Below are 27,352 nucleotides of genomic sequence, written 5' to 3'. Positions count from 1 at the left end.
AACTTTTGTAAGAGGGCTAGATATACATTCAAGAAGCAGAATATTATGTACTATCTGTGATGATGATGGGGAAGCTGCAATGAGAGGTGACGCTAGTAGATAGAGGAAACAATAGATGTTGCTCACAGATCAACCTCCACCTCCTTATGGACTAAAATCTCCAAACGTCACAGAGCCCACCCAGTAATGTTTCCTATTGATCAATGGGACAGCTCCTGTTACTGGTTGGCTTTGTCTACGGACCCTGCTGTAAAGTATATCTCTAAATGCTGCTAACAGCTGGTTGCCCCCAGAATAATGTACAAAAAAGTTAATAATAATAAAAAAAATATACAATTAGAAAATAAAGAACACGTTTCAGTATCTGACTCTAATCAGAAAAAAACAATCTAGGCAATACATAATGCAATTCTGTAATACCCCTTTAAAGCTTGCCGTCAATGGGGTCAGTGCTTTATGTCCGCAGCGTCTGCTATGGAATCTCTGTACTGTGCATAGCCCCTGATACCCCTTCTGAAAGACTGAACCCAACAAGAACTCTTGTCTTAAAGGGGTACTCCAGTTAAACTTTTTTTTTTTAAATCAACTGGTGCCAGAAAGTTAAACAGATTTATAAATTACTTCTATTAAAAAAAATCTTAATCCTTCCAGTACTTATCAGCTGCTGAATACAACAGAGGAAATACTTTTCTTTTTGGAACACAGTGCTCTCTGCTGACATCATGACCACAGTGCTCTCTGCTGACATCTCTGTCCATTTTAGGAACTGTCCAGAGCAGCATATGTTTACTATGGGGATTTTCTCCTACTCTGGACACTACTTAAAATGGACAGAGATGTCAGCAGAGAGCACTGTGCTCGTGATGTCAGCAGAGACCTCTGTGTTCCAAAAAGAAAAGAATTTCCTCTGTAGTATTCAGCAGCTAATAAGTACTGGAAGGATTAATATTTTTTAATAGAAGTAATTTACAAATCTGTTTAACTTTCTGGCACCAGTTGATTAAAAGAAATAAATAAATAAAAGTTTTCCACTGAAGTACCCCTTTAAAGAGGTTGTACAGGTTTAGAAAATGCATATCCAGAGAAGCAGACTCTGGCACCGCTAGCTCACACGCAGCTGACTATAATCAGTAAGGGTTAATGGTAACCTCTGAATACCCGGACAGTCCCATGCAAATCTCTACGGTAGTGCTTCACGTATATGCAGTTCAGTCACAAATCATTGGAGTACGAGAACGAAAATAATGGAGCACATACCCTCCGTTCTTTTCTTTCTCGTATTCCAGGTTTGGAAAACATTGCTATTTTCTTCTGTGATAGCCTGGGGGAGTAGGGTATATGGGATATAGCTGTGCGGATACTAAAGGGTGCTTGTTTAACCCTTTCTATTCGTGACGCCAGGGTGAGGGCTACTCTGTAATGCTTGTCCTACCGCCACCCTTCCCAAGAGCGATAGGGAGGTATGGAATAATTGAATGTCCACAACCGGAGAGTTTGCTGAAAACAGTCGGAACTTTACTGAAGATTTTATGCAAGCTTCATAACCGGAACAGTCTCTATACAGGCAAAAGCTCTTAGAGATTGACAGTGGTTGGGACCTTAGTCGTTTTAGAGTCCGTAGACTGAGATGCGCTGTTCCACTGGATTTAGAGGATTTAGTTTCGGTCCAGTAGTCACGCTAGCTTTAGCAGGTATTTAGTTTAGGACTCACGGTTTCGTTTAGGCTGAGGCCGGTAGGTTTTCTGGCCTAGCTTGTCTTTGAAAGTTGCGCAGATCCGTCCTGCTAGTCCGGCATCCAAGAGAGCAGCAACCCAAGAGAGCGATAATTGGCTACAGCTCCCTTTTATGGGCAGGGGCTGGACTAAAGCTAATTGGTCCAATACTTCTGTCAATCATCTTTACATAGAGTTATGGGTAATCATGTGACCCAAAGAAATCCAAAGGTCCTCCAACATACCATAGAGGAATTAACATGGTCACATGACCGAAGGTCCTGCGACGCTATCAAGATAAGCATACTAATATACATTATATTATATATACACACTATTAAATATATACATATAAACATTATAAAATTGGAGAAATAGGAGGCGACTAGGGGCTGTCCCACCTGGGGGACCCTACCTGAACGTAGTAACTCTGGCTTTGGGGACCACCACACAAGGTACGGTATGCAATACGGTACCGGGATACCACACTTCCACGGCCCCATGGTATTGCAGATTGGTGCCATTGAGGTCAATGGGAATGAGCTGCAATACCACACTCAACCTTTGAGCAAATGTGGCGCTGTACAACTACCTTGAGGGTGTCAATGGTTTTTGAAAATTACTGAACTACCTACCACCATGTATTTTAAATTTTTCTACAAAAATATTAAACTGGATGTTGCTCACGTTCCTTTTATTGGAAGCAGGTTTGCCCTGATGGTTCTATTCCACCAGTTCTCTGCATGGCGCCTTCACCGATGATTGATTCACAATAGGTGTGAGATGACACAGCTGAGCCCCTAGAACGTTCTTTGGATAATGTTCCTATCTGATAGTACAGCAGGTGCTGGAATCTAATTGTCACATTTACATGCAGTCAGACATTAGGAGACCTTTCACAATCCATTAAGAGTGTATTAGACACGACTGCCGCGCATCACTCATCTATTAATGAAGGATGATGTCACATCTAGTACAGGTATCCGGGCAAACAGTATGGAGATAGTGTGAATGGTTGTATGGGTATCTCCTAGAACAGTGGTCTTCAACCTGCGGACCTCCAGATGTTGCAAAACTACAACTCCCAGCATGCCCGGACAGCCGTTGGCTGTCCGGGCATGCTGGGAGTTGTAGTTTTGCAACATCTGGAGGTCCGCAGCTTGGAGACCACTGTCCTAGAAGATGGAGGAACAGGCTAAACTCCAGTACTGGGGCCTCTTCCTTTATCCTAAAAGTTCTCATTAGAGATGAGCGAACTTACAGTAAATTCGATTCGTCACGAACTTCTCGGCTCGGCAGTTGATGACTTTTCCGGCGTAAATTAGTTCAGCCTTCAGGTGCTCCGGTGGGCTGGAAAAGGTGGAGACATTCCTAGGAAAGAGTCTCCTAGGACTGTATCCACCTTTTCCAGCCCACCGGAGCACCGGAAAAGCTGAACTAATTTATGCAGGAAAAGTCATCAACTGCCGAGCCGAGAAGTTCGTGACGAATCGAATTTACCGTAAGTTCGCTCATCTCTAGTTCTCATACACATTAGAATAACGGATATGGATGACTCCACACAAAACGAATGTCTGTCGAGTGAATTTTAAATGGGCTCTGTCATCAAACTTTTTTTTTTTTGATATGTTGTAGTACTTATGTACTACAACATATCTCTAATATAGATCCATTAATTCTTTTTAAAAATTAAAATAGTTTATTTTAATTTAGAAAACCGGCCACTAGGGGTCTCCCTCCTAGTGGCCGGCTGCAGCTTGAATTCGGACGGATGCCGGATGGGCAATCGGTCCTAATAAATTCAGGCTGCGCTCGCTCCCTGCCTGTCAATGAGATAGGCGAGAGCGAGCGCTGAGAGCGCATTGGCTCCCTGGCCTCACACGCCGGCCCTGCCTCCCGGCAATTAAAAGGCGCTGCTGCTGCCTCAGAACTCTGCACTAGGGTGTCTTGGGGAAAATGGGGTTCAGGGTTTTACACACGGGGGTTGGGGGAGAGCAGGCGTTTTCAACACGGGGGGGGGGGGGGTTATGGGTGTGTTCAGGTTTTCAACACGGGGGGACGGGGTAGCGCCGCGGCCATGGCCCTAACTTATTGTTACACAGGGTGCTTGTTTCACCACTACAACTCCCAGCATGCCCTGACAACCAATAGATGTCAGGGCAAGCTGGTAGTTGTAGTGGTGAAACAGCTGGAGGCACCCTGTATAGATGAACTTAGGGCGGAAGTCGGCCCCAGCAGGCATCAGTGACGTGGCGCCTGCTGGGGAAGTCTGCCTGGTAAGTGAGCACAATACCAGGCAGACAAAAAAGCATTTTTAATATAGTAAAAAAAATAAATAAAGGCAGGGAGGGGGTTAGGGATACATGGGCAATAGACAGGGACAGAAAAAAAATTATAATAAAAGGATAGTGGGAGCTACACTTTAACAACTAACAATTGTTTCAGCCAAATGATGACCGACTGGGCCATCGCCTGGGAAAAGTTAGCCCTTGAGCGATCTCTATCAGTTAGGCTGGGTTCACTTCACGTTTTTACCAATACGGGACCGCATACGGCTGGGAGGAGCTAAAACCTTGCGCTCCTGTATCCCTGCCGTATGCGGCCCGTGTGTAATTCATTTCAATGAGCCGACCGGAGTGAAACGCCGACTCCGGTCGGCTCATTTTTGCCCCGTATGCGGTTTTCCACCGGTTCTCAAACCGTGGTCGACTACGATTTTAGGTGCGGTGGGAAAAACCACATACGGGGTAAAAATGAGCCGACCGGAGTCAGCGTTTCCCTCCGGTCGGCTCATTGAAATGAATTACACACGGGCCGCATACGGCAAGGATACGGGAGCGCAAGGTTTTAGCTCCCTCCAGCCGTATGCGGTCCCGTATTCGGAAAAACATGATGTGAACCCAGTCTAACGCATGTTCTTGGAATGTTACCAGACAGAATGGTAACATTTGGGATTTGGTGCCAGTGAACTCAGATGCCAATGTCCATACAACCACACAAGATTCCCCTTGTCTTTTAGTGCAGTCCTTGTATACTGATCATTACAGTACATCCAGAATTTCAGTCCCGTGCAATCTTCAGCTCCAGTGTGGGCAGATGATGACCCCTGAGGCAACTCTACGACGCTCATGTACGAAACCTGCTGGGCATCATACGGTTGCCTTCGGAAGTGTACCACCCACTGTGATCTTCGTCTCCCCGCACTGGACTTGAAGATTGTGTGGGGGGGAGATACCGTCAGGATGAAAAATGTTTATATATATAGAAGAAAAAAGTGTATATACAGTGACCACTCGACCTACGATGGCCCCGACATACGATAATTTCAACATGCGATGGCCTCTCAGAGGCAGCATCAACATACGATGCTTTTGTATGTCGGGACCGTCGCATAAACGGCTATCCGGCAGCGCAGACTGCTTCAGCTGCCACCAGATAGCCGTTTACGGTGCCCCGTGTGGTCCGCTGACGATCACTTACCTGTCCTCGGGGCTCCGGCGCGTCCTTTTTCGGGATCCCCTGCATCGTCGGCGCTCTCCATCGTCGTCATCACGTCGATGCGCACGCCGTCCCGTCCATCTGATAGGAGCGGCTTGCGTAGCGACGTGATGGCGGCGACGGAGAGCGAGGATGCCGGGGAAGCAGAGGCCTTGCCGGAGCGTCGGGGACGCGGCGACAGCGATGGACGGCGACATCCAGGGCAGCGGTGACGAGCGGTGACGGTCCGGAGCGGCGGGGACAGGTGAGTACAACTTCCTCTAACAGTGGTCTACGGCTGTCCGGGCATGCTGGGTGTTGTAGTTTTGCAACATCTGGAGGTCCGCAGGTTGTAGACCACTGTCCTATACTTTACATTGCACGGATCCCTCAACATACGATGGTTTCAACAAACGATGGTCCATTTGGAACGGATTACCATCGTATGTTGAGGGACCACTGTATATGTGAAGGTAGGTGCATTTGACTACGCAATAGATTTATAAATCTGCACCACAGTTTTTTTTTTTTTTTTTGCAGGATGGACCTTCAAATGGGACCACCAAGAGGCGGAGAATATGGAGGTTTACGTTCAAAGGGACAAGTCTGACATTTTTGACAAGATTGTACACACAATGGGGGGAGATTTATCAAAACCGGTCTAGAGAAAAAGTTGCTGAGTTGCCCATAGCAACCAATCAGATCACTTCTTTCATTTTTCAAAGGCCTTTTCAGAAATGAAAGCAGCCATCTGATTGGTTGCTATGGGCAACTCGGCAACTTTTCCCCTGGACAGGGTTTTGATAAATCTCCCACAATGTTCTTCAATGAAATTGTTAGGAATAAGACTTTTACCTTCCACATCAAGGCACCTGGGAGGTTCGTCAGACCAGATGAGGTTGTACATGCACTCCAGGTATTCTGCACCCTCCAGCTTATACCCAGGAAAACACTGATACGACACCACCCGCCCCACCGAGAACGAGGAGTCGAAGTCCGAGATGTTTACATAGCTGTGAGGAAGAACCAAAGGCCTCAAGCAACCTGTAGAGGAAACCAAAGAAATAATGGATGAAAGAGAGAAACAAGGCAAATAAAAAGGAATATCATAGGATGTAAAGGGGTACTCTTTCATATTAACTGGTTCCAGTAATTTATGCAGATTAGTAAATTACTTCTATTAAAAATGTTTAATCCTTCCAGTACTTATCAGCTGAGGAAGTTGAGATTTTCTTTTCTTTCTGACCACAGGAACTGTCCAGAGAAGAAGCAAATCCCCATAGAAAACCTCTCCTGCTCTGGACAGTTCCTGACACGGACAGAGGTGTCGGCAGAGAGCACTGAAAAGCAGGGGCGGACTGACAACACTCAGGGCCTCCAGAACAAAAAAAAGTAAGGTGCCCCCCTGCTGGTCACACTTCCGCCCCTAATCTACCCAAATCCCCCCACCAGCCCTACACTATACAGTGGCCCCTCGACCTACGATGGCCCCGACATACGATCATTTCAGCATACGATCACTCTCAGAGGCCATCGCATGTTGAAGGCAGGATCAACATACGATGCTTTTGTATGTCGGGGCCATCGCATAAACGGCTATCCGGCAGCGCAGACTGCTTCAGCTGCCACCGGATAGCCGTTTACGGCGCCTCGTGAGCTCCGGTGACGGTCACTTACCTGTCCTCGGGGCTCTGACGCGTCCTTCTTCGGGATCCCCTGCATCGTCGGCGCTCTCCATTGTCGTCATCACGTCACTGCGCACGTCGTCCCGTCATCCTATAGGAGCGGGGTGCGTAGCGACGTGATGGCAGCGACGGAGAGCGAGGATGCCGGGGAAGCAGAAGCCTTGCCGGAGCGTCGGGGACACCCCGGGGACGCAGCAACAGCGATGGACGGCAACATACCGGGCAGCGGTGATGAGCGGTGACGGTGGAGCGGCGGGGACAGGTGAGTACAACTTTCTCTAACAGTGGTCTACAACCTGCGGACCTCCAGATGTTGCAAAACTACAACACCCAGCATGCCCGGACAGCCAACGGCTGTCCGGGCATGCTGGGTGTTGTAGTTTTGCAACATCTGGAGGTCCGCAGGTTGTAGACCACTGTCCTATACTTTACATTGCATGAATCCCTCAACATACGATGGTTTCAACAAACGATGGTCCGTTTGGAACCTTGAGGGACCACTATATATATTGTAAACACTTTAAGGTAGGTATGACCATGACCAATAATACCAGTGTACAGTAAGTAAATATATACCGCCACACAATAGCTGAATAATACCGCCATACTGTACTGAATAAAACCACTATACACAGACCAGTATACTATACTGCATTGTTCCAGTGCCCCCCCCTCCCACCCACCTTCTCTACACAATCTTTCCATCTATAAGCCCCTCACTGTTATAAAGCCCTACTTGGTGTCCTGCACAGTAAAAGGGCAGGTAGGTAGCCAGGTAAATAGTTTGCAGGTAGGTAGCAAGATATGTAGGTAGGTAGTTAGTCAGCCAGGTATGTAGGTAGTTAGATAGCCAGGTATGTAGATAATTAGTTAGGCATCCATAGAGATATGCAAAGGCCACAGCACCAGTCTGGAGGCTCCGGTCAATGAAGATAGAGCTGACGTTTATTGGTTACAAAAAGCGACGTTTCGGCTCCATATGAGCCTTTATCAAGCATTCTTGATAAAGGCTCCTATGGAGCCGAAACGTCGATTTTTGCAACCAATAAACTTCAGCTCTATCTTCACTGACCGGAGCCTCCAGACTGGTGCTGTGGCCTTTGCATATCTCTATGGTTGTTTGCTGGATTGGCAGTCCAGATGACCACGGGCACAGTGGATGGGTCCAGTGCTGTTCTCCACCTACCTTTTTTAGTTTGGCATTCAGGTACAAAGTTAGGCATCATGAAAACCCCCTATGTAGGTAGTAGGTAGCCCTCCTATTAGTTCAGTAGTTTGTCCCCATATTAGCTAGGCAGGAACATAGTAGATAGTCCCTCACATTAGGTGTAGGCCGCAGGGTTCTCTCACATTAGGTGTAGGCAGCAGAGCTCCCCCATAATAGGTGTAGGCAGCAGAGTTCCCCCACAGTGCGTGTAGGCAGCAGAGTTCCCCCACAGTAGGTGTAGGCAGCAGAGTTCCCCCACAGTAGGTGTAGGCAGCAAGGCACCCCAACAGTAGGTGTAGGCAATAGGGTCCCCCCCACAGTAGGCGTAGGCAGCGGAGTCCCCCCACAGTAGGTATAGGCAGAAGTGTCCCCCCACAGTAGGTATAGACTGCAGGGTCCCCCCCACAGTAGGTGTAGGTTGCAGGGTCCCCCCACAGTAGGTGTAGGCTGCAGGGTCCCCCAACAGTAGGTGTAGGCAATAGGGTACCCCCACAGTAGGTGTAGGCAGCAGGGTCCCCCCACATTAGGTGTAGGCAGCAGTGTCCCCCCCACAGTAGGTGTAGGCTGCAGGGTCCCTCTACAGTAGGTGTAGGCTGCAGAGTCCTCCCACAGTAGGTGTAGGCAGCAGGGTCCCCCCACAGTAGGTGTAGGCAGCAGGGTCCCCCCGATAATAGGTGTAGGCAGCAGGGTCCCCCCACAGTAGGTGAAGGCAGCAGGATTCCCCCACAGTAGGTGTAGGCAGCAGGATCCCCCCCCCCCCCATAGTAGGTGTGTTCAGCAGGATCCCCCCACAGCAGGTGTAGGCATCTGAGTCCCCCTACAGTAGGTGTAGGCAGCAGAGTTCTTCCCCCTCCCCAGTAGGTGTTGGCAGCAGAGTTAGATTCCACCCCCCCCCCCCAGTAGGTGTAGGAAGCAGAGTTAGAGCCCCCCCCCCCAAGTAGGTGTAGACAGCAGAGTTAGAGTCCCCCCCCAAGTAGGTGTAGACAGCAGAGTTAGAGTCCTCCCCCCCCCCAAGTAGGTGTAGACAACAGAGTTAGAGTCCCCCCTCCCCAGAAGGTGAAGGCAGCAAAGTTTTCCCCCTTCCCATGTTGTAAAGAAATGCATGTGTCCCACGCAGCGATCTTCTCTGGAGCGCAGCAGGGGCCCAAGTCTTCCTTCCTCCACAGTGCAGGCACCGATGAGTAAGTCATTTACAAATCTGTAAATCTGCCAGTTGATATGAAAAAATATATATTTTTTTCCACTGGAGTACCCCTTTAATATAATTTAAAGAGGTTTCCCTATCTTTAAAATGTGCTGGCATATAGCTAGGATACCACTTTATTATTGGGTGGAGTCTAACCTTTCTTGATCTCCTCTGATCCTGAGAATGAAGAGGCCAGGGCACTAGTGTAACACAGAATCCCCTTAACTGTTTTTACGCTAGACCCGGCCACTCACCTGAGGAGAGAACTGCAGTTTTACCCCATTGGAGTGGGTGAGGCTGGTTTTGGGTCACTGCACAACTGGAGGCCTAATATGATGTAATGTAAAGGAATATTGGAAGTTTCCCCAATTGGGATGACTTGACATGCATCCCTATTCATAGAATAACAACAGAAGACTGTGATGAACCCACCAAGGAACCTGATGGACCCACTGATAAGTCAATAGGGTCAATCCAAGACTTTTAATTGATCCAGCAAAACATATTCGATTCTGTTATGGAAAACATGGTACTTCAAAACCCTCAGGTCCATTGTCTAAAAATACTCCTAATGTCTTACACATTGGAATTTTATCGATCAAAAGGTGACCAATCAATCGTCAATGGGATCCATCATACCAACGATCCCACCAGCAAAATGTCACACTCACAGCTAAAATAAATCTAACAATCTAACAATCACATTTTTGGAAGACAACTCTTTTAGCATTGCCCTTGCCCATCGGTTCGTGTATAATTTCAGATGATTGTTGACTGAAATGGCCAAAATCAGCAATTTCGGCTAATCACTATCTCATGTCTATGACCAGCTTAAAGGGGTACTCCGGCCCTAAGACATCTTATCCCCTATGTAAAGGATAGGGGATAAGATGTCTGATCGCGGGGGTCCCGCCGCTGGGGACCCCCACAATCTCTCATGCAGCACCCACCTGTCTCAGCTGCACAAAGCAATGATCGCTCTGTGTATGAAGCCTCACAACCACGGGGCCGGTGTATTGTGACGTCACGCCACACCCCTCCCATAAACTTGCATTGAGGGGGCGGGGTGTAATGTTACACGGGGGCGGAGTCATGATATCACGATACTCCGGCCCCGTGGTCATGAGGCTTCAGACATGGAGCAATCATCTCTTCATGCAGCTGAGACAGGTGGGTGCTGCATGAGAGATTGCGGGGGTCCCCAGTGACGGGACCCCCGCGATCAGACATCTTATCTCCTATCCTTTAGATAGGGGATAAGATGTCTTAGGGTCAGAGTACCTCTTTAAGCCCAGTAAGTCAATAAGTGTTGTGAGGGATTAGGTCCATTAAACCAGTCAAATAACGGCAAAACAGCAGTCAGAGAGAAGGACATGGAAGTCAACGTTAAACAGGGCTTCTCCTTTTTTTATTTTTTAATAACAAAACAAATGCAGTCTTCACACTCAGGCATAAACAAAATAAATCCTGCTTGTCCAGCACTAACTATACAGATATCTTCCTTATCTATACAGGTGGCTTACTACCAGCCACCCAACACAACAGTCAACAAATGTGTTAGGCTGGGTCCACACTACGTTTTGTCCCATACGGGAGCGCATACGGCAGGGGGGAGCTAAAACCTCGCGCTCCCGTATGTGACCGTATGCGCTCCCGTATGCCATTCACTTCAATGAGCCGACCGGAGTGAAACGTTCGGTCCGGTCGGCTCATTTTTGCGCCGTATGCGCTTTTACAACCGGACCTAAAACTGTGGTCAACCACGGTTTTAGGTCCGGTTGTAAAAGCGCATACGGCGCAAAAATGAGCCGACCGGACCGAACGTTTCACTCCGGTCGGCTCATTGAAGTGAATGGCATACGGGAGCGCATACGGTCACATACGGGAGCGCGAGGTTTTAGCTCCCCCCTGCCGTATGCGCTCCCGTATGGGACAAAACGTAGTGTGGACCCAGCCTTACACAGGTTACAATGTCTCCTTTTGAGGCTGCAAACCAACATCAATGGTACAGATTCCTTGCAGACTGACTTTCCCCTAGTTTTAAAGCCCAGTTACCAGATGTCTTCAGCACCTGTGCTGATACGGGCTAGTCTGAAAACCTGAAATAGCCCAGGAAGTGGATGAAAGGCACCATTACCAAACCTGCCTTTCATCCCCCCAAAAAACAAGGCCTGTTAACAGGACTGACCAAAATCCCCTGCAAGCTTAGCCTGGCCAGGGATTTAACTATTTCTGGATTTACCACATCTCACCTAGCTTTCCCTGGATGAGATATACGCCAGGTACCTTGGGGAACAGTATTCATGAAAGATGCTTCCAGATGAATCTCCTTGTTAAAGAAGATATCCATCGAAAAAATAACTTATCCCCTATCCACAGGATAAGTAGCTGATCGTGAGGGGTCTGACTGCTGGGGCCCCCCGCGATCACCGGGACGGGACCCAGCGCTCAGTGAGGAGCGCATTCTGCAGCCGTCACGCGCTCCATTCCTTTCTATGGCGCCGAAAAGACCCGAGTACAGCTCTCGGGCTTCATTGGCGCTCCCACAGAAATGAATGAGGCATGCGCCGTTCACTGGTGGACGACACACGCTCCTTACTGAGAGCATCAGGGTCCCGTCCCCAGCTGTTGGAGCCCCCCTGCAATCAGCTACCTACCTATTCTGTGGATAGGGGATAGGTTGATTTTCCCTGGAGTACTCCTTTAACCACTGACATAATGATGACCAACCTTATTCTTCTGTTTCACCCATAGAACACAATGGCCCCGTTTTCTCAATTTGTCACATTTTTGTCTCCGATTGAAAAATTTAGGCCAATGGGTAAATCAAGTCCCTTATTTGGCGAAAGTGACTCTCAAGCCTGCCACATGGATTCCCCCAACACTGGTAAATCACATAGGGGGAGATTTATCAAAACCTGTGCAGAGGGAAACTTGCCCAGTTGCCCATAGCAACCAATCAGATCGCTTCTTTCATTTTTCACAGGCCTTCTTAAAAATGAAAGCAGCAAGCTGATTGGTTGCCATGGGCAACTGGGCAAGTTTTCCTCTGCACAGGTTTTGATAAATCTCCCCCATAGAGATTCTTAAATTAACAAAACTCGAAAAAAGCCAAGACGTGTTTCACCACACAGACGTCTTCGGCAGACACCTATTGACTAATGTGCATCTAGATCAGCAGTCGGAAACTGTGGCCCTCCGGATGTTGCAAAACTTCAACTCCCAGCATGCCCTGACATCCAAACACCTGTCTGCCTCCTCCAGAGGATCCACACTGATCATGAAAGGTGAATCAACGCTTCCCTTTTTGCAAAACTTCAGCTCCTAGCATGCCCGGACAGCCGTTGGCTGTCCGGGCATGCTGGGAGTTGAAGCTTTGCAACATCTGGAGGGCCACAGTTTGAGACCACTGATCTAGATATTCTTATCACTGGTGACGGAACGTTTGGCAGCATCTATATAGAGGAGAGCTCTTCATTGTTGGCTCCTCTTGTCCACCGCGCTACACCGTACACGCAATCCCAGTTATAATCTAATATTGATCCAAAGAAAAGCCAAACACTAGAGTAAGACGAAAGCAATAAATTCCCGGATGAGTTACGTCTGGGTCGATACCCCGACCAGCATTCATCTTCTCCTGTATACACCTGTACATTCTGTACTCAATACCGCATCGGTTTATTGACTAAAGGATTTATGGCGGCCTGTGAAATAAGTAAAAAAGACATTCCGCCTCTGCACAGTGAGCACATTCTACAACCGCACTCCCTAGAGAGTGATCCTATAAATACAGGCTGAGCAATATATATATATATATCTTTGTATTTCATACCCCAAAGAGCTCCTTAAAGGTGGAAAAAAACCTTTCAATAATTAAGGGTATGATGACTCTTTGCATCTCTTATTACTGCTCCAATACATCTAAAATAAAAAACGGAGCAACTTCATATATAGTCTTGATTATACATCTCCTACCGTTTCATATGTACAACATCTATGCAGACCTAGGAGTCTCCATGGTAACAGACTACAAACAATGTGTAGTCTGAACCTGCCCATTAGAGATGAGCGAACTTACAGTAAATTCGATTCGTCACGAACTTCTTGGCTCGGCAGTTGATGACTTTTCCTGCATAAATTAGTTCAGCTTTCCGGTGCTCCGGTGGGCTGGAAAAGGTGGATACAGTCCTAGGAGACTCTTTCCTAGGACTGTATCCACCTTTTCGAGCCCACCGGAGCACCGGAAAGCTGAACTAATTTATGCAGGAAAAGACATCAACTGCCGAGCCGAGAAGTTTGTGACGAATCGAATTTACTGTAAGTTCGTTCATCTCTACTGCCCATACAACCATATAGTACTCGACTCCCTCTGCCTACTCTTCTTAGTAATGCACTGATACAAGACAAGGGGGAAGATAGAAATGAGAAAAGCTGACAATATACATACATATATACACACACACACAATATATATATATATATATATATATATATATATATATATATATATATATATAGTATATATATATATATATATATATATTATATATCCTGATGCCATAGAGATCAGCAGTATACAGATAGAGCTGGGAGGGGAGGGGTCTGGAAGTTAGCGGGAGTGATCTAATAGGAGGTGATTTCATCCTGTTGTTCACAGGGAGTCAGCTGACCCAGGAATGACCATTTTAAACACAGTCTTTCTGTGGGTCAGGCTGGTGATCACTTAACCTAGTTACAATAATGAAACACATGGAAGCATCTGGAATAAAACAAATGTCGCTGAAGGAATAGCGGTGGTGAGTGTGTATAATATAGGCAAAAATAAATAAATAAATATATATATATATATATATATATACTGTGTATATATACTTTTATTTATATGTATACACCTCCCCTCCAGCTTTATCTGTATACTGCTGCTATCTCTATGGGATCAGTATATATAGTAGTAATACACTTCCTCTACAGCTCTATCTGTATACTGATGCTGCTAACTCTATGGGATCAGGATATATATATTGTAGTAGTATATATCCCCTATGCAAAGGATAGGGGATAACATGTCTGATTGTGGGGTCTGGCTTCTGGGTACCCCCACGATCTCTACCACGGCACCCCAGTCATCCGGTGCATGGTCCGAACTCCGCTCTGTGGCGGATGAATAGCGAACACAGCTGCCACGCCCCTTCCATTCATGTCTATGGGAGGAGGCGTGACAGCTGTGTACTAGCCATCAAGCCCCCTCCCATAAACATGAATGGAAGGGGTGTGGCGTGACGCCACGATCAAGGAAACCCCGTGAAAGATTGGGCAATTGAAAACCCAATGTTTGATCCAAGAGGAGAGCCAAGAGGTCCTCATATACATTAGATCAGTGTTTCCCAACCAGGGTGCCTCCAGCTGTTGCAAAACTCCAACTCCCAGCATGCCCGGACAGCCGGAGGCTGTCCGGGCATGTTGGGAGTTGGAGTTTTGCAACAGCTGGAGGCACACTTGATAGGAAACACTATATCAGAAGGATGGCTGTATATTAAAGGGTTTATCCAGGAAAAAACTTTTTTTTATATATCAACTGGCTCCAGAAAGTTAAACAGATTTGTAAATTGCTTCTATTAAAAAATCTTAATCCTTTCAGTACTTATGAGCTTCTGAAGTTTAGGTTGTTCTTTTCTGTCTAAGTGCTCTCTGATGACACGTGTCTCGGGAACCGCCCAGTTTAGAAGAGGTTTGCTATGGGAATTTGCTTTTAAACTGGGCGTTTCCCGAGACATGTGTCATCAGAGACAGAAAAGAACAACCTAAACTTCAGAAGCTCATAAGTACTGAAAGGATTAAGATTTTTTCATAGAAGTAATTTACAAATCTGTTTAACTTTCTGGAGCCAGTTGATATATAAAAAAAAGTTTTTTCCTGGATAACCCCTTTAATCTATACAGATGACTGCAGGATCAGACTACACAATTGGTTTGTTTGTAGTCTGTAACCGTGGAAACAACCGTGGAGCTATATACAAGGGGGAGATTCATCATAACCAGTGCAGAGGAAAAGTTGCCCAGTTGCCCATAGCAACCAATCAGATCGCTTCTTTCCTTTTTAACAAGGCCTCTGCAAAATAAAAGAAGCGATCTGATTGGTTGCTATGGGCAACCGGGCAACTTTTCCTTTGCACAGGTTTTGATAAATCTCCCCAAAATACCTGGAAATTTTTATTTATTTATTTACTTTTTTAACCCCTTAAGGACGCAGACGTACTCAAACGGCCCCTTTTCCGAGTCCTTAAGGACTCAGGACATTTGAGTACGTCCTGTCATATCCAGGCACCCCGCCGCTAGCCAGAGGGGCGCCGGAGCCGGATGCCTGCTGAAATCGTTCAGCAGGCATCCCGGCATATCGCCTAGGGGGGGTCATGATGACCCCCCATGTCGGCGATCGCAGCGCATAGCTCGCCAATTCAGACGAGCGATGCGCTGCGATTCTGTTTCACGCCGCTCAAAAGTCATGAAACACCTGTGGGGTATTGAGGCTCACTTAATTCCTTGTTACGTTCCTCAAGGGGTCTAGTTTCCAAAATGGTATGCCATGTGTTTTTTTTTTTTGCTGTTCTGGCACCATAGGGGCTTCCTAAATGCAACATGCCCCCAAAAACCATTTCAGAAAAATGTTCTCTCCAAAATCCCCTTGTCGCTCCTTCCCTTCTGAGCCCTCTACTGCGCCCGCCGAACACTTTACATAGACATATGAGGTATGTGCTTACTCGAGAGAAATTGGGCTACAAATACAAGTAAAAATTTTCTCCTTTTACCACATGAAAAAATTCAAAAATTGGGTCTACAAGAACATGCGAGTGTAAAAAATGAAGATTTTGAATTTTCTCCTTCACTTTGCTGCTATTCCTGTAAAACACCTAAAGGGTTAAAACACTGACTGAATGTCATTTTGAATACTTTGGGGGGTGCAGTTTTTATAATGGGGTCATTTGTGGGGTATTTCTAATATAAAGACCCTTCAAATCCTCTTCAAATCTGAACTGGTCCCTGAAAAATATCGAGTTTGAAAATTTTGTGAAAAATTTGAAAATTGCTGCTGAACTTTGAAGCCCTCTGATGTCTTCCAAAAGTAAAAATTCATAAATTTTATGATGCAAATATAAAGTAGACATATTGTATATGTGAATCAAATTTTTTTTTATTTCGAATATCCATTTTCCTTACAAGCAGAGAGCTTCAAAGTTAGAAAAATGCAAAATTTTCAATTTTTTCATCGAATTTTGGGATTTTTCACCAAGAAAGGATGCAAGTTACCATAACATTTTTACCACTAAGTTAAAGTAGAATATGTCACGAAAAAACAATCTCGGAATCAGAATGATAAGTAAAAGCATTCCAGAGTTATTTATGTTTAAAGTGACAGTGGTCAGAATTGCAAAAAACGGCTGAGTCCTTAAGGTGAAAAAGGGCTCAGTCCTTAAGGGGTTAAATCAAGATTATTTACAAAGTGTCTTCCCCCATTTTTTTTTTCAATCTAAGATAGATCGAAATAAGTGGAAAAGTGTTTGCTAAAGTGTTTAACCTTTTATTGCAATTAACTTAACGCCTAAAGCCATTTTCTTACGCCTTATAATGGTAATTTGCGTGGTCTTTTTTTTTCTCGTACATTAGATGTAATTTTCATCGCTGCATATTAATGTCATGTTTCTTTCTTTCATGGGTCTCATTATTTGGCAGGATGGCTGAGTGCACAATAAAAGCCTTTTCCCAAGTTGTTATTATTTGCCGTATCGTCTCCCGTTACTGTGCGCCAGTAAACTGCCTCATATTCTGGATTTTTTATTTTATTTATTTATTTATTTTTTTTTACTGCTCCAAATGGGAGGAATTTCTACAAAATAGCGAGAAGCTTATAAAATGCGAACTGATCCGTATTTCTCTTAAAACGTATCCGTCGTCTACACCAAGGAATCTGCATGCTGAATACATTATAGGGTTCTATGAGTTTGATTTAACCCCTTAAATGGGCACTGTCAGATTCACAAACTTTTTATATGTTGTTACTGATAAAAATGAAAGACCTTCTGTAATGTGGTTGCTTAATTTTTTTTTGAATATTTAATAAAGAAAACGGCTCCTGAAAATCCCCCCCACTAGGGGTCCCCATACCTACTGGGACACTGCAGCAGCATCAGACTTGTCAAGACTGCATGAGCAGACACACCAATCACCTCCCACCACCACAAGAAGGGACACGCCCCCTCCCCCCACACACCAATCACCTCCCACCACCACAAGAAGGGACACGCCCCCTCCCACCACACACCAATCACCTCCCACCACCACAAGGAGGGACACGCCCCCTCCCATTACACACCTCCCACCAGAAGGAGGAACACGCCCCCTCCCATCACACATTAATCACCTCACACCACCACAAGGGAGGGACACGCCCCCTCCCACCACACACCAAACACCTCCCATCACCACAAGGAGGGACACACCCCCTCCCATCACACACCAATCACCTCCCACCACCACAAGGAGGGACAAGCCCCCTCCCATCACACACCAATCACCTCCCACCACCACAAGGGAGGGACACGCCCCCCCTCACACACCAAACACCTCCCATCACCACAAGGAGGGACACGCCCCCTCCCATCACACACCAATCACCTCCCACCACCACAAGGGAGGGACACGTCCCCCTCCCACCACACACCAAACACCTCCCATCACCACAAGGAGGGACACGCCCCCTCCCATCACACACCAATCACCTCCCACCACCACAAGGGAGGGACATAGTGAACTCTTGAACACTTAGACTGGGTCCCCTTTGGCTTTTTCTCAGTATAATCTGGGCGCATAAAAAATTCCAAAAAGGACCCTGGGGTTCCAATAGAGCGGTGGCCTCTTCATTCCTACATAGGCCAATATCTAACTTCTAGGCCCCACCACTCCATCATTCTTGCCATAGTGTGAAGGCCCCATTACCGTCCCATCATGAAGCACATGACCTCACCTTGACACAAGGGCAGGTTTTCCCACGTTCCGTCATCTTGACAAACCGAAGCCATGTTGTCAAAGTCGGGATAGCGTGTCTGGAAGCCTTCTCGGCAGCTCATGACCAGCTTGTCTCCGGTCTTGTAGGTCTTGTTGAGAACATCGGCATCTTCAATGTAAGGAGCAAGGCAATCTGTGACTGTGTGGAGAAGAGGGATAGCAAGTCAATGTAGTCGCTATCCCGGCCCGGACATGTCTTATCTATTATATAACCATATATATTACTCCAGTATCTATTTGTCACTCAGCCCTTCATTCCGGAGACGTATGGCAGCTATGGACGTCGACGCTATCAACCCGAAATTGTCTAACTCTGTGTTTTTCAACCAAGGTGTCTCCAGCTGTTGCAAAACTTCAACTCCCAGCATGCCCGGACAGCCGAAGGCTGTCCGGGCATGCTGGGAGTTGACGTTTTGGAATAGCTGGAGGCACACAAACCACTAATCTAACCTATGTTTAAAGGGTTTTATTTTTTTTAAATCAACTAATGCCAGAAAGTTAAACAGATTTGTAAATTTGTAAATCTTGTAAATCTTAATCCTTCCAGTACTTATTAGCTGCTGAATACTACAGAAGAAATTATTTTCTTTTTGGAACAGAGCAAAAAAAAAGTACTCCTTTAACTGCATCATGTAAATCTGGATCAATACACTTAAAGGGGTACTCCGGTGGAAAACCTTTATTTTTTAAATCAACTGGTGCCAGAAAGTTAAGCAGATTTGTAAATTACTTCTATTAAAAAAAAATCTTAATCCTTCCAGTACTTATTAGCTGCTGAATACTACAGAGGAAATTATTTTCTTTTTGGAACACAGAGCTCTCTGCTGACATCATGAGCACAGTGCTCTCTGCTGACATCTCTGTCCATTTTAAGAACTGTCCAGAGTAGGAGAAAATCCCCATAGCAAACATATGCTACTCTGGTCAGTTCCTAAAATGGACAGAGGTGTCAGCAGAGAGCACTGTACTCGTGATTCAGCAGAGAGCTCTGTGTTCCAAAAAGAAAAGAATTTCCTCTGTAGTATTCAGCAGCTAATAAGTACAGGAAGGATTAAGATTTTTTTAATAGAAGTAAGTTACAAATCTGTTTAACTTTCTGGTACCAGTTGATTTAAAAAAAAAAAAAAGTTTTCCACTGGAGTACCCCTTTAATGGCTCTCCCGCCTCTATGTCTTTCAAAATGCTGTGCAATTCTTTTTATGTCTGTTCCTTCCTCCCTCTCACAGCATGCAGTCACAAGCACAGGGAAAAGAAAATCTGCAGCTCTATCTCCCTCCTCTCCCCTCCTTTCTGTCTACTGTTTAAAGGGGTACTCCGCCCATAGACATCTTATCCCCTTTCCAAAGGATAGGGGATAAGACGTCTAATCGTGGGAGTTCCGCCGCTGGGGACCCCCACGATCTCGGCTGCGGTACCCCAGAGATCCGGGCGAACTCTCAGGGCAAACTCCGCTCCATGTCGGATGACGTGCGACCACAACCATCACGCACCCTCCATTCATGTCTCTGTGTCCATGAATGCCGCGGCACTGGCCCAGAGATAGCGTGGGCTCCCAGCAGACATGTTATAGGGGATAAGATGTCTTGGGGAGGAGTACCCCTTCATTACTTGTTCAAAGTTTTTGCCACTTTTTCCAGAAACCAAAAAGTTTTCTTTTTTTAGATCTTGCAGTAGGTGTACCCCATGTGATACATGGCACGTTCCGCGTTGGCATTCACACTGTCCTCGTCACGCTGTGCTAGGTGGAGCATAGTGTATACTTAATGCCAGTGGTGTACATAGAATTTAGGGGGACCCATAGCATAGGTAGAAATGGGCCTCCTATTATGACATCTGACTTTGCACAACTCCCACTGGGACAGAATTTATTTCTCCTCTTTTTTTTAGGACCCTTTAGTCAATGCCTCTACCAATTTAGTTGGTGATAATGCAGTTACCTGGGAAGAGAGTAGTTCCCTAACATTTTCAAAAGCAATGGGACCAACCAAGATGGGCCCCCCCATATCCAAGGGCCCTATAGCAGCCACATGGTATGCCTCTATGGTAAGTACGGACTTTGACATATCACAGAAAGAAACTAATGCTTTTTTGTTACTCACTAGGTCATGCAGATTCTTTACATGTCTTTTTTATGTGTCTATCTTCTGTATTTGGCTCACAAATCCCTCTTGTTCTGCTGCTCACTCATTCTGACATCCACTGCTCAGGAAGGGGGCATGTCCGAGGCAAGCACTAAGCTCACGTGTCCTCACTCACCATGCATTCACTTCCTCCCTGAGTCTGCTGTGCTGTCCTGGGTCTCTTCATCCAATCAATAATGTAAAACTACAACTCCCAGCATGCTGGGAATTGTAGTTCTGCAACAGCTGGAGGCACCCTGGTTGGAAAATATTGGCTATATAGAAATAAAAAAAACATACTCTGCATGCATAGAGTATATATCAGAAGTACATTAAACAGATGCTTTGAACATGACCGTGTATGGTTTGCCACTGCAGACAGAGCAATGGGGGAGGGCTTCTGCTGCAGCCAGTTGCCTTACAGATATTGAGAGGAATGGTATGTTTGAATATATATATATATATATATATATATATATATATATATATATATAGCTATAAAGCCACCACACTACCCGAAAATGTTCCATGTAAACCATCCTACCTGTGGCTCCTGTTGTCTTCTCTGGCTGCTTGATGTCCTTTGCCCTCCTTCCTTCCCTCCCCTTGCCTACATCTCCCAGCAATCATTGCAGCACTGCACTGCCGTCCAGCTCCCTCTCTGAGAGCACCCCCCACTCTCCTGCTCTGAGCAGCAGAGAGACGTTCAGTGTCTGATTGGCTGAGGCTGCACACACCTTCCAGTTCTTAGCACTAAAGAGAGCATGACTCATCAGTGCACAGCAGAAACCACATGGTCTGTGTCTCTCAGGAGGGTGGGGGCTGCTTTCAGAGAGGGATTTTGACAGAGACAGAGTGGATAGCTAAATGTTGTCCCTTCATGCATGTAAGTGACAACCAAACAGGGAAACTGCTTTATATGGCTAATGAATAATGTTTAGACAATTAAACAGGTTGGTAAAAGGGAAAGGATGGGCTATGGGATTAGTTCTCCGGAGTACCCCTTTAAATATTGCTTTTCCTTATTTTAACAAATTAGACCCTTTTTAGAAAATAGCTGCCTCACACCGGACTCTAATTGAAGGTTTTTCTTCTATGTTTTTTTTTGTTCTTCCTTTTTCCATTTCCATTTGCTCGAAGGAGGACTCCCGCAGAACGAGGCCAATTTGAGCCAAAATAAATTGGCAGAAAAGATCAGAGGAAAGGAACTTTGTGTCTCCAGATCTAGGTGAGCGCGAGATGGATTGTTACATAAATAGAGCCGGGCAGCGATGGCAAAACAAATGAAAACAAAATCGATACTAAGTTTATAATTGTTGAAATTTCTCCTGAAGTTGAGGCCGTATTTATCCCGCTCGGCAAGCGGCAACGGAACAAGCCTCGGAGTTAGTGCTGCTTGCCGAGAAAAAAATACTATAAAAAAAAATTGAGAAAAACTAGAAAGCCGTTCTTAAGAAAAGTCTTTGGAATATAGTGAGTCTTTTTTTCTTGTCCGCCTACATGTGCCGACCTCTTATTGTAATGCTGAAAGTCACCGCAGGATACAACATTACCAGCCCCAGGTTAATCTACTTATAGTGACATTTTTTTTTGTAAATCTGTAACATTTTATATCGTGTTTAATTTCTGATTCAGAATATTAAAGGGTACTTTTCATTAAAAAAAAAACTTTAGATATATTATAGATTAATGTATGCAGAATAACTTTCCAATTGCATGTTATTAAAAAATATGCTTCTTTCTATTACATTTTCCACTTTGAAAAAATGACCACTGGGGGTCTCCCTACCAGTCCTTTTTTTTTTTTTATAGATTTCAGACTCATGCAGGAGTCCAAAATCTCAAACTGCAGCTTGAACACAGACAAACTCAGCACTGCTTACTGCCAGGGAGCAGTGCTGAGCTCGTCTGTGTCCCGGCTGCAGTCTGAGATTTAGGACTCCAGCATGAGTCTGAAATCTTTAAAAAAAAAAAGACTGGTAGGGAGACCCCTAGTGGTCATTTTTTCAAAGTGGAAAATGTAATAGAAAGAAGCATATTTTTTAAGAACATGCTATTGGAAAGTTATTCTGCATACATTAATCTATAATATATCAAAAGTTTTTTTGATGAGAGGTACCCTTTAAGAAAGAGAAATATCACAATGAAACTTTGCAGGGTTTATAATGCAGTTTGTTAAATAAACTATTTGCTAATTACGGACTATTGTTCTCCCCTAGAGCAGATACTAGTGGAAGATACTGGAAGATTCTACAACAGTAGAGAGGGAAGTGCTTGTGGGTGTATTGGGAGAGGAATTAGCAGTAAAAGAGAAGTGCTCATGGGTGTTTATGGAGAAGTATTATCAGTGGAGAGGAAAGTGCTGATGGGTGTATAGTGAGAGGTATTACCAGTAGAGAGGAAAGTGCTGATGGGTGTATAGGGAGAGGTATTAGCAGTAAAGGGAAGTGCTCATGGGTGTATAGGGAGAGGTATTAGTAGTAGAGGGAAATGCTCAAGCCACTGCACAGAGCACTGGTGAGACCTGTCAGAGTAGAGTGTGTGGTTTTCCCCCAACCTCTGCTGTACAGCCTCGTTTAATGCAGCAGTAGTTGTTATTTCCTGTGATATTAAAGTAAACAGCCAAAGACTGAATATTTTAATCCCACAGGGACTGCTGTATGGATCGGAAGACACTTCAGACTCACATGGAATTTCCCGGAGTTTGTCTTGTAGTTCACATAGAGTATAATTGTTCCCGTTGCGTCCGGCAGGGATGTAACTCCAAGACACAGTAAAATCAATGATCCCGGTGATGATCCCAGCCCCACAGATAGAGGAAGCCGCCCCGGTGATGATCCCAGCCCCACAGATAGAGGAAGCCGCCCCGGTGATGATCCCAGCCCCACAGATAGAGGGAGCCGCCCCGGTGATGATCCCAGCCCCACAGATAAAGGGAACCACCCCAGTGATGATCCCAGCCCCACAAATAGAGGGAGCCGCCCCGGTGATGATCCCAGCCCCACAAATAGAGGAAGCCGCCCCGGTGATGATCCCAGCCCCACAGATAGAGGGAGCCGCCCCGGTGATGATCCCAGCCCCACAGATAAAGGGAACCACCCCAGTGATGATCCCAGCCCCACAAATAGAGGGAGCTGCCCCGGTGATGATCCCAGCCCCACAGATAGAGGGAGCCACCCCGGTGATGATCCCAGCCCCACAGATAGAGGGAGCCACCCCGGTGATGATCCCAGCCCCACAGATAGAGGGAGCCACCCCGGTGATGATCCCAGCCCCACAGATAGAGGGAGCCGCCTTTATATTTATACACTATCTTTTTCCAAACTTTTTAAATAATTTATTTTAAAGGGGTACTCCATTGGCCAGCGCTCAGAAGTAAATGTTCCGAATGCTGTTTTTGCGCAGCGGGCATCAGCCACGCCCCTTGTGATATCCCGACCACGCCCCCTCAATTCAAGTCTATGGGAGGGCTCGTGATGGCCTTCAGCTGTCCTGGCATGCTGGAAGTTGTAGTTTTGCAACAGTTGTTGTTTTAGAGTCTCCAGTAATGCGCTATAACTAAACCAAACCTGACTGATGAATTTCCAGGATATTGTTATTCCGGGGTGGATTGTACTATCTGGAGCTTTGTTTCTGCTGCGTTCTACAGATGTCAATGATCAGTAAATCAGCTTTACAATAATTCACTGTCAGTCGCTCATTACTGTTCGGAGTCAATCTCCGGCTATTGAGTAACCGGAGTCCTGCTGGGAGCGCTAGGAAAAAGGAACCTAATAATACTATATGTCTTCTCCAATGTAATTCTCTAATACATGGGAAACACTGCTCTAATACAGAGTTAGTTTGTGCAGAAAAGCATTGAATTTATCATCCCCGTACAGTAACATCACTGTGTATATTATCCCTGTACTGTGACATCACTGTGTATATTATCCCTGTACTGTGACATCACTGTGTATTATCCCTGTACTGTGACATCACTGTGTATTATCCCTGTACTGTGACATCACTGTGTGTATTATCCCTGTACTGTGACATCACTGTGTATTATCCCTGTGCTGTGACATCACTGTGTATATTATCCCTGTACTGTGACATCACTGTGTGTATTATCCCTGTACTGTGACATCACTGTGTATATTATCCCTGTACTGTGACATCACTGTGTATTATCCCTGTACTATGACATCACTGTGTATTATCCCTGTACTGTGACATCACTGTGTGTATTATCCCTGTACTGTGACATCACTGTGTATTATCCCTGTGCTGTGACATCACTGTGTATTATCCCTGTACTGTGACATCACTGTGTGTATTATCCCTGTACTGTGACATCACTGTGTGTATTATCCCTGTACTGTGACATCACTGTGTGTATTATCCCTGTACTGTGACATCACTGTGTGTATAATCTCTGTACTGTGACATCACTGTGTATTATCCCTGTACTGTGACATCACTGTGTATTATCCCTGTACTGTGACATCACTTTGTATTATCCCTGTACTGTGACATCACTGTGTATATTATCCCTGTACTGTGACATCACTGTGTGTATTATCCCTGTACTGTGACATCACTGTGTATATTATCCCTGTACTGTGACATCACTGTGTGTTTTATCCCTGTATTGTGACATCACTGTGTGTATTATCTCTGTACTGTGACATCACTGTGTATTATCCCTGTACTGTGACATCCCTGTGTATTATCCCTGTACTGTGACATCCCTGTGTATTATCTCTGTACTGTGACATCCCTGTTTATTATACCTGTACTGTGACATCCCTGTGTATTATCCCTGTACTGTGACATCACTGTGTATTATCTCTGTACTGTGACATCCCTGTGTATTATCCCTGTACTGTGACATCACTGTGTATCATCCCTGTACTGTGACATCACTGTGTGTATTATCCCTGTACTGTGACATCACTGTGTGTATTATCCCTGTACTGTGACATCACTGTGTGTATTATCCCTGTACTGTGACATCACTGTGTATTATCCCTGTACTGTGACATCACTGTGTGTGTTATCCCTGTACTGTGACATCACTCTGTGTATTATCCCTGTACTGTGACATCACTGTGTATTATCCCTGTACTGTGACATCACTGTGTGTGTTATCCCTGTACTGTGACATCACTGTGTATATTATCCCTGTACTGTGACATCACTGTGTATATTATCCCTGTACTGTGACATCACTGTGTATTATCCCTGTAATGTGACATCACTGTGTATATTATCCCTGTACTGTGACATCACTGTGTGTGTTATCCCTGTACTGTGACATCACTGTGTATATTATCCCTGTACTTTGACATCACTGTGTATTATCCCTGTACTGTGACATCACTGTGTGTATTATCCCTGTACTGTGACATCACTGTGTATATTATCCCTGTACTGTGACATCACTGTATGTATTATCCCTGTACTGTGACATCACTGTGTATTATCTCTGTACTGTGACATCACTGTGTGTATTATCCCTGTACTGTGACATCACTGTGTGTATTATCCCTGTACTCTGACATCACTGTGTGTACTATCCCTGTACTGTGACATCACTGTGTATATTATTCCTGTACTGTGACATCACTGTGTGTATTATCCCTGTATTGTGAGATCACTGTGTATATTATCTCTGTACTGTGACATCACTGTGTGTATTATCCCTGTACTGTGACATCACTGTGTATTATCCCTGTACTGTGACATCACTGTGTATTATCCCTGTACTGTGACATCACTGTGTGTATTATCTCTGTACTGTGACATCCCTGTGTATTATCCCTGTACTGTGACATCACTGTGTATTATCCCTGTGCTGTGACATCACTGTGTGTATTATCCCTGTACTGTGACATCACTGTGTATATTATCCCTGTACTGTGACATCACTGTGTATATTATCCCTGTACTGTGACATCACTGTGTATTATCCCTGTACTGTGACATCACTGTGTATTATCTCTGTACTGTGACATCACTGTGTGTATTATCCCTGTACTGTGACATCACTGTGTATATTATCCCTGTACTGTGACATCACTGTGTATATTATCCCTGTACTGTGACATCACTGTGTATTATCCCTGTACTGTGACATCACTGAGTGTATTATCCCTGTACTGTGACATCCCTGTGTATTATCCCTGTACTGTGACATCACTGTGTATTATCCCTGTACTGTGACATCACTGTGTGTATTATCCCTGTACTGTGACATCACTGTGTGTATTATCCCTGTACTGTGACATCACTGTGTGTATTATCCCTGTACTGTGACATCACTGTGTATATTATCCCTGTACTGTGACATCACTGTGTATATTATCCCTGTACTGTGACATCACTGTGTGTATTATCTCTGTACTGTGACATCACTGTGTATATTATCCCTGTACTGTGACATCACTGTTTATATTATCCCTGTACTGTGACATCACTGTGTGTATTATCCATGTACTGTGACATCACTGTGTATTGTCCCTGTACTGTGACATCACTGTGTATTATCCCTGTACTGTGACATCACTGTGTATTATCCCTGTACTGTGACATCCCTGTGTGTATTATCCCTGTACTGTGACATCACTGTGTGTATTATCCCTGTACTGTGACATCACTGTGTGTATTATCCCTGTACTGTGACATCACTGTGTATTATCCCTGTACTGTGACATCACTGTGTATTATCCCTGTACTGTGACATCCCTGTGTGTATTATCCCTGTACTGTGACATCACTGTGTGTATTATCCCTGTACTGTGACATCACTGTGTGTATTATCCCTGTACTGTGACATCACTGTGTATATTATCCCTGTACTGTGACATCACTGTGTATTATCCCTGTACTGTGACATCACTGTGTATTATCTCTGTACTGTGA

The 27,352-nt window shown here is 45.2% G+C and overlaps 1 protein-coding gene across 3 annotated transcripts in view; it reads right to left on the bottom strand.

Moving 5' to 3' along the window:
- The window catches only part of SUSD4 (sushi domain containing 4), a 153,846-nt gene that overhangs the window by 48,047 nt on the left and 78,447 nt on the right, over positions 1-27,352 (bottom strand). For all 3 annotated transcript variants that reach the window (XM_056568441.1, XM_056568443.1, XM_056568442.1), the window contains exons 4-5: positions 18,286-18,465; positions 6,045-6,233 (exon numbers count right to left, since the gene is read on the bottom strand). In XM_056568441.1, the coding sequence (XP_056424416.1) occupies positions 6,045-6,233; positions 18,286-18,465 (369 nt within the window). The remainder of the gene's footprint in view (positions 1-6,044; positions 6,234-18,285; positions 18,466-27,352) is intronic.

The sequence above is a fragment of the Hyla sarda genome, chromosome 3 (genome assembly GCF_029499605.1).
Source record: "Hyla sarda isolate aHylSar1 chromosome 3, aHylSar1.hap1, whole genome shotgun sequence".
Lineage (NCBI taxonomy): Eukaryota > Metazoa > Chordata > Amphibia > Anura > Hylidae > Hyla > Hyla sarda.
Note: the sequence above shows the minus strand (reverse complement) of the source record. Positions and strands in the feature narration are given on the sequence as shown.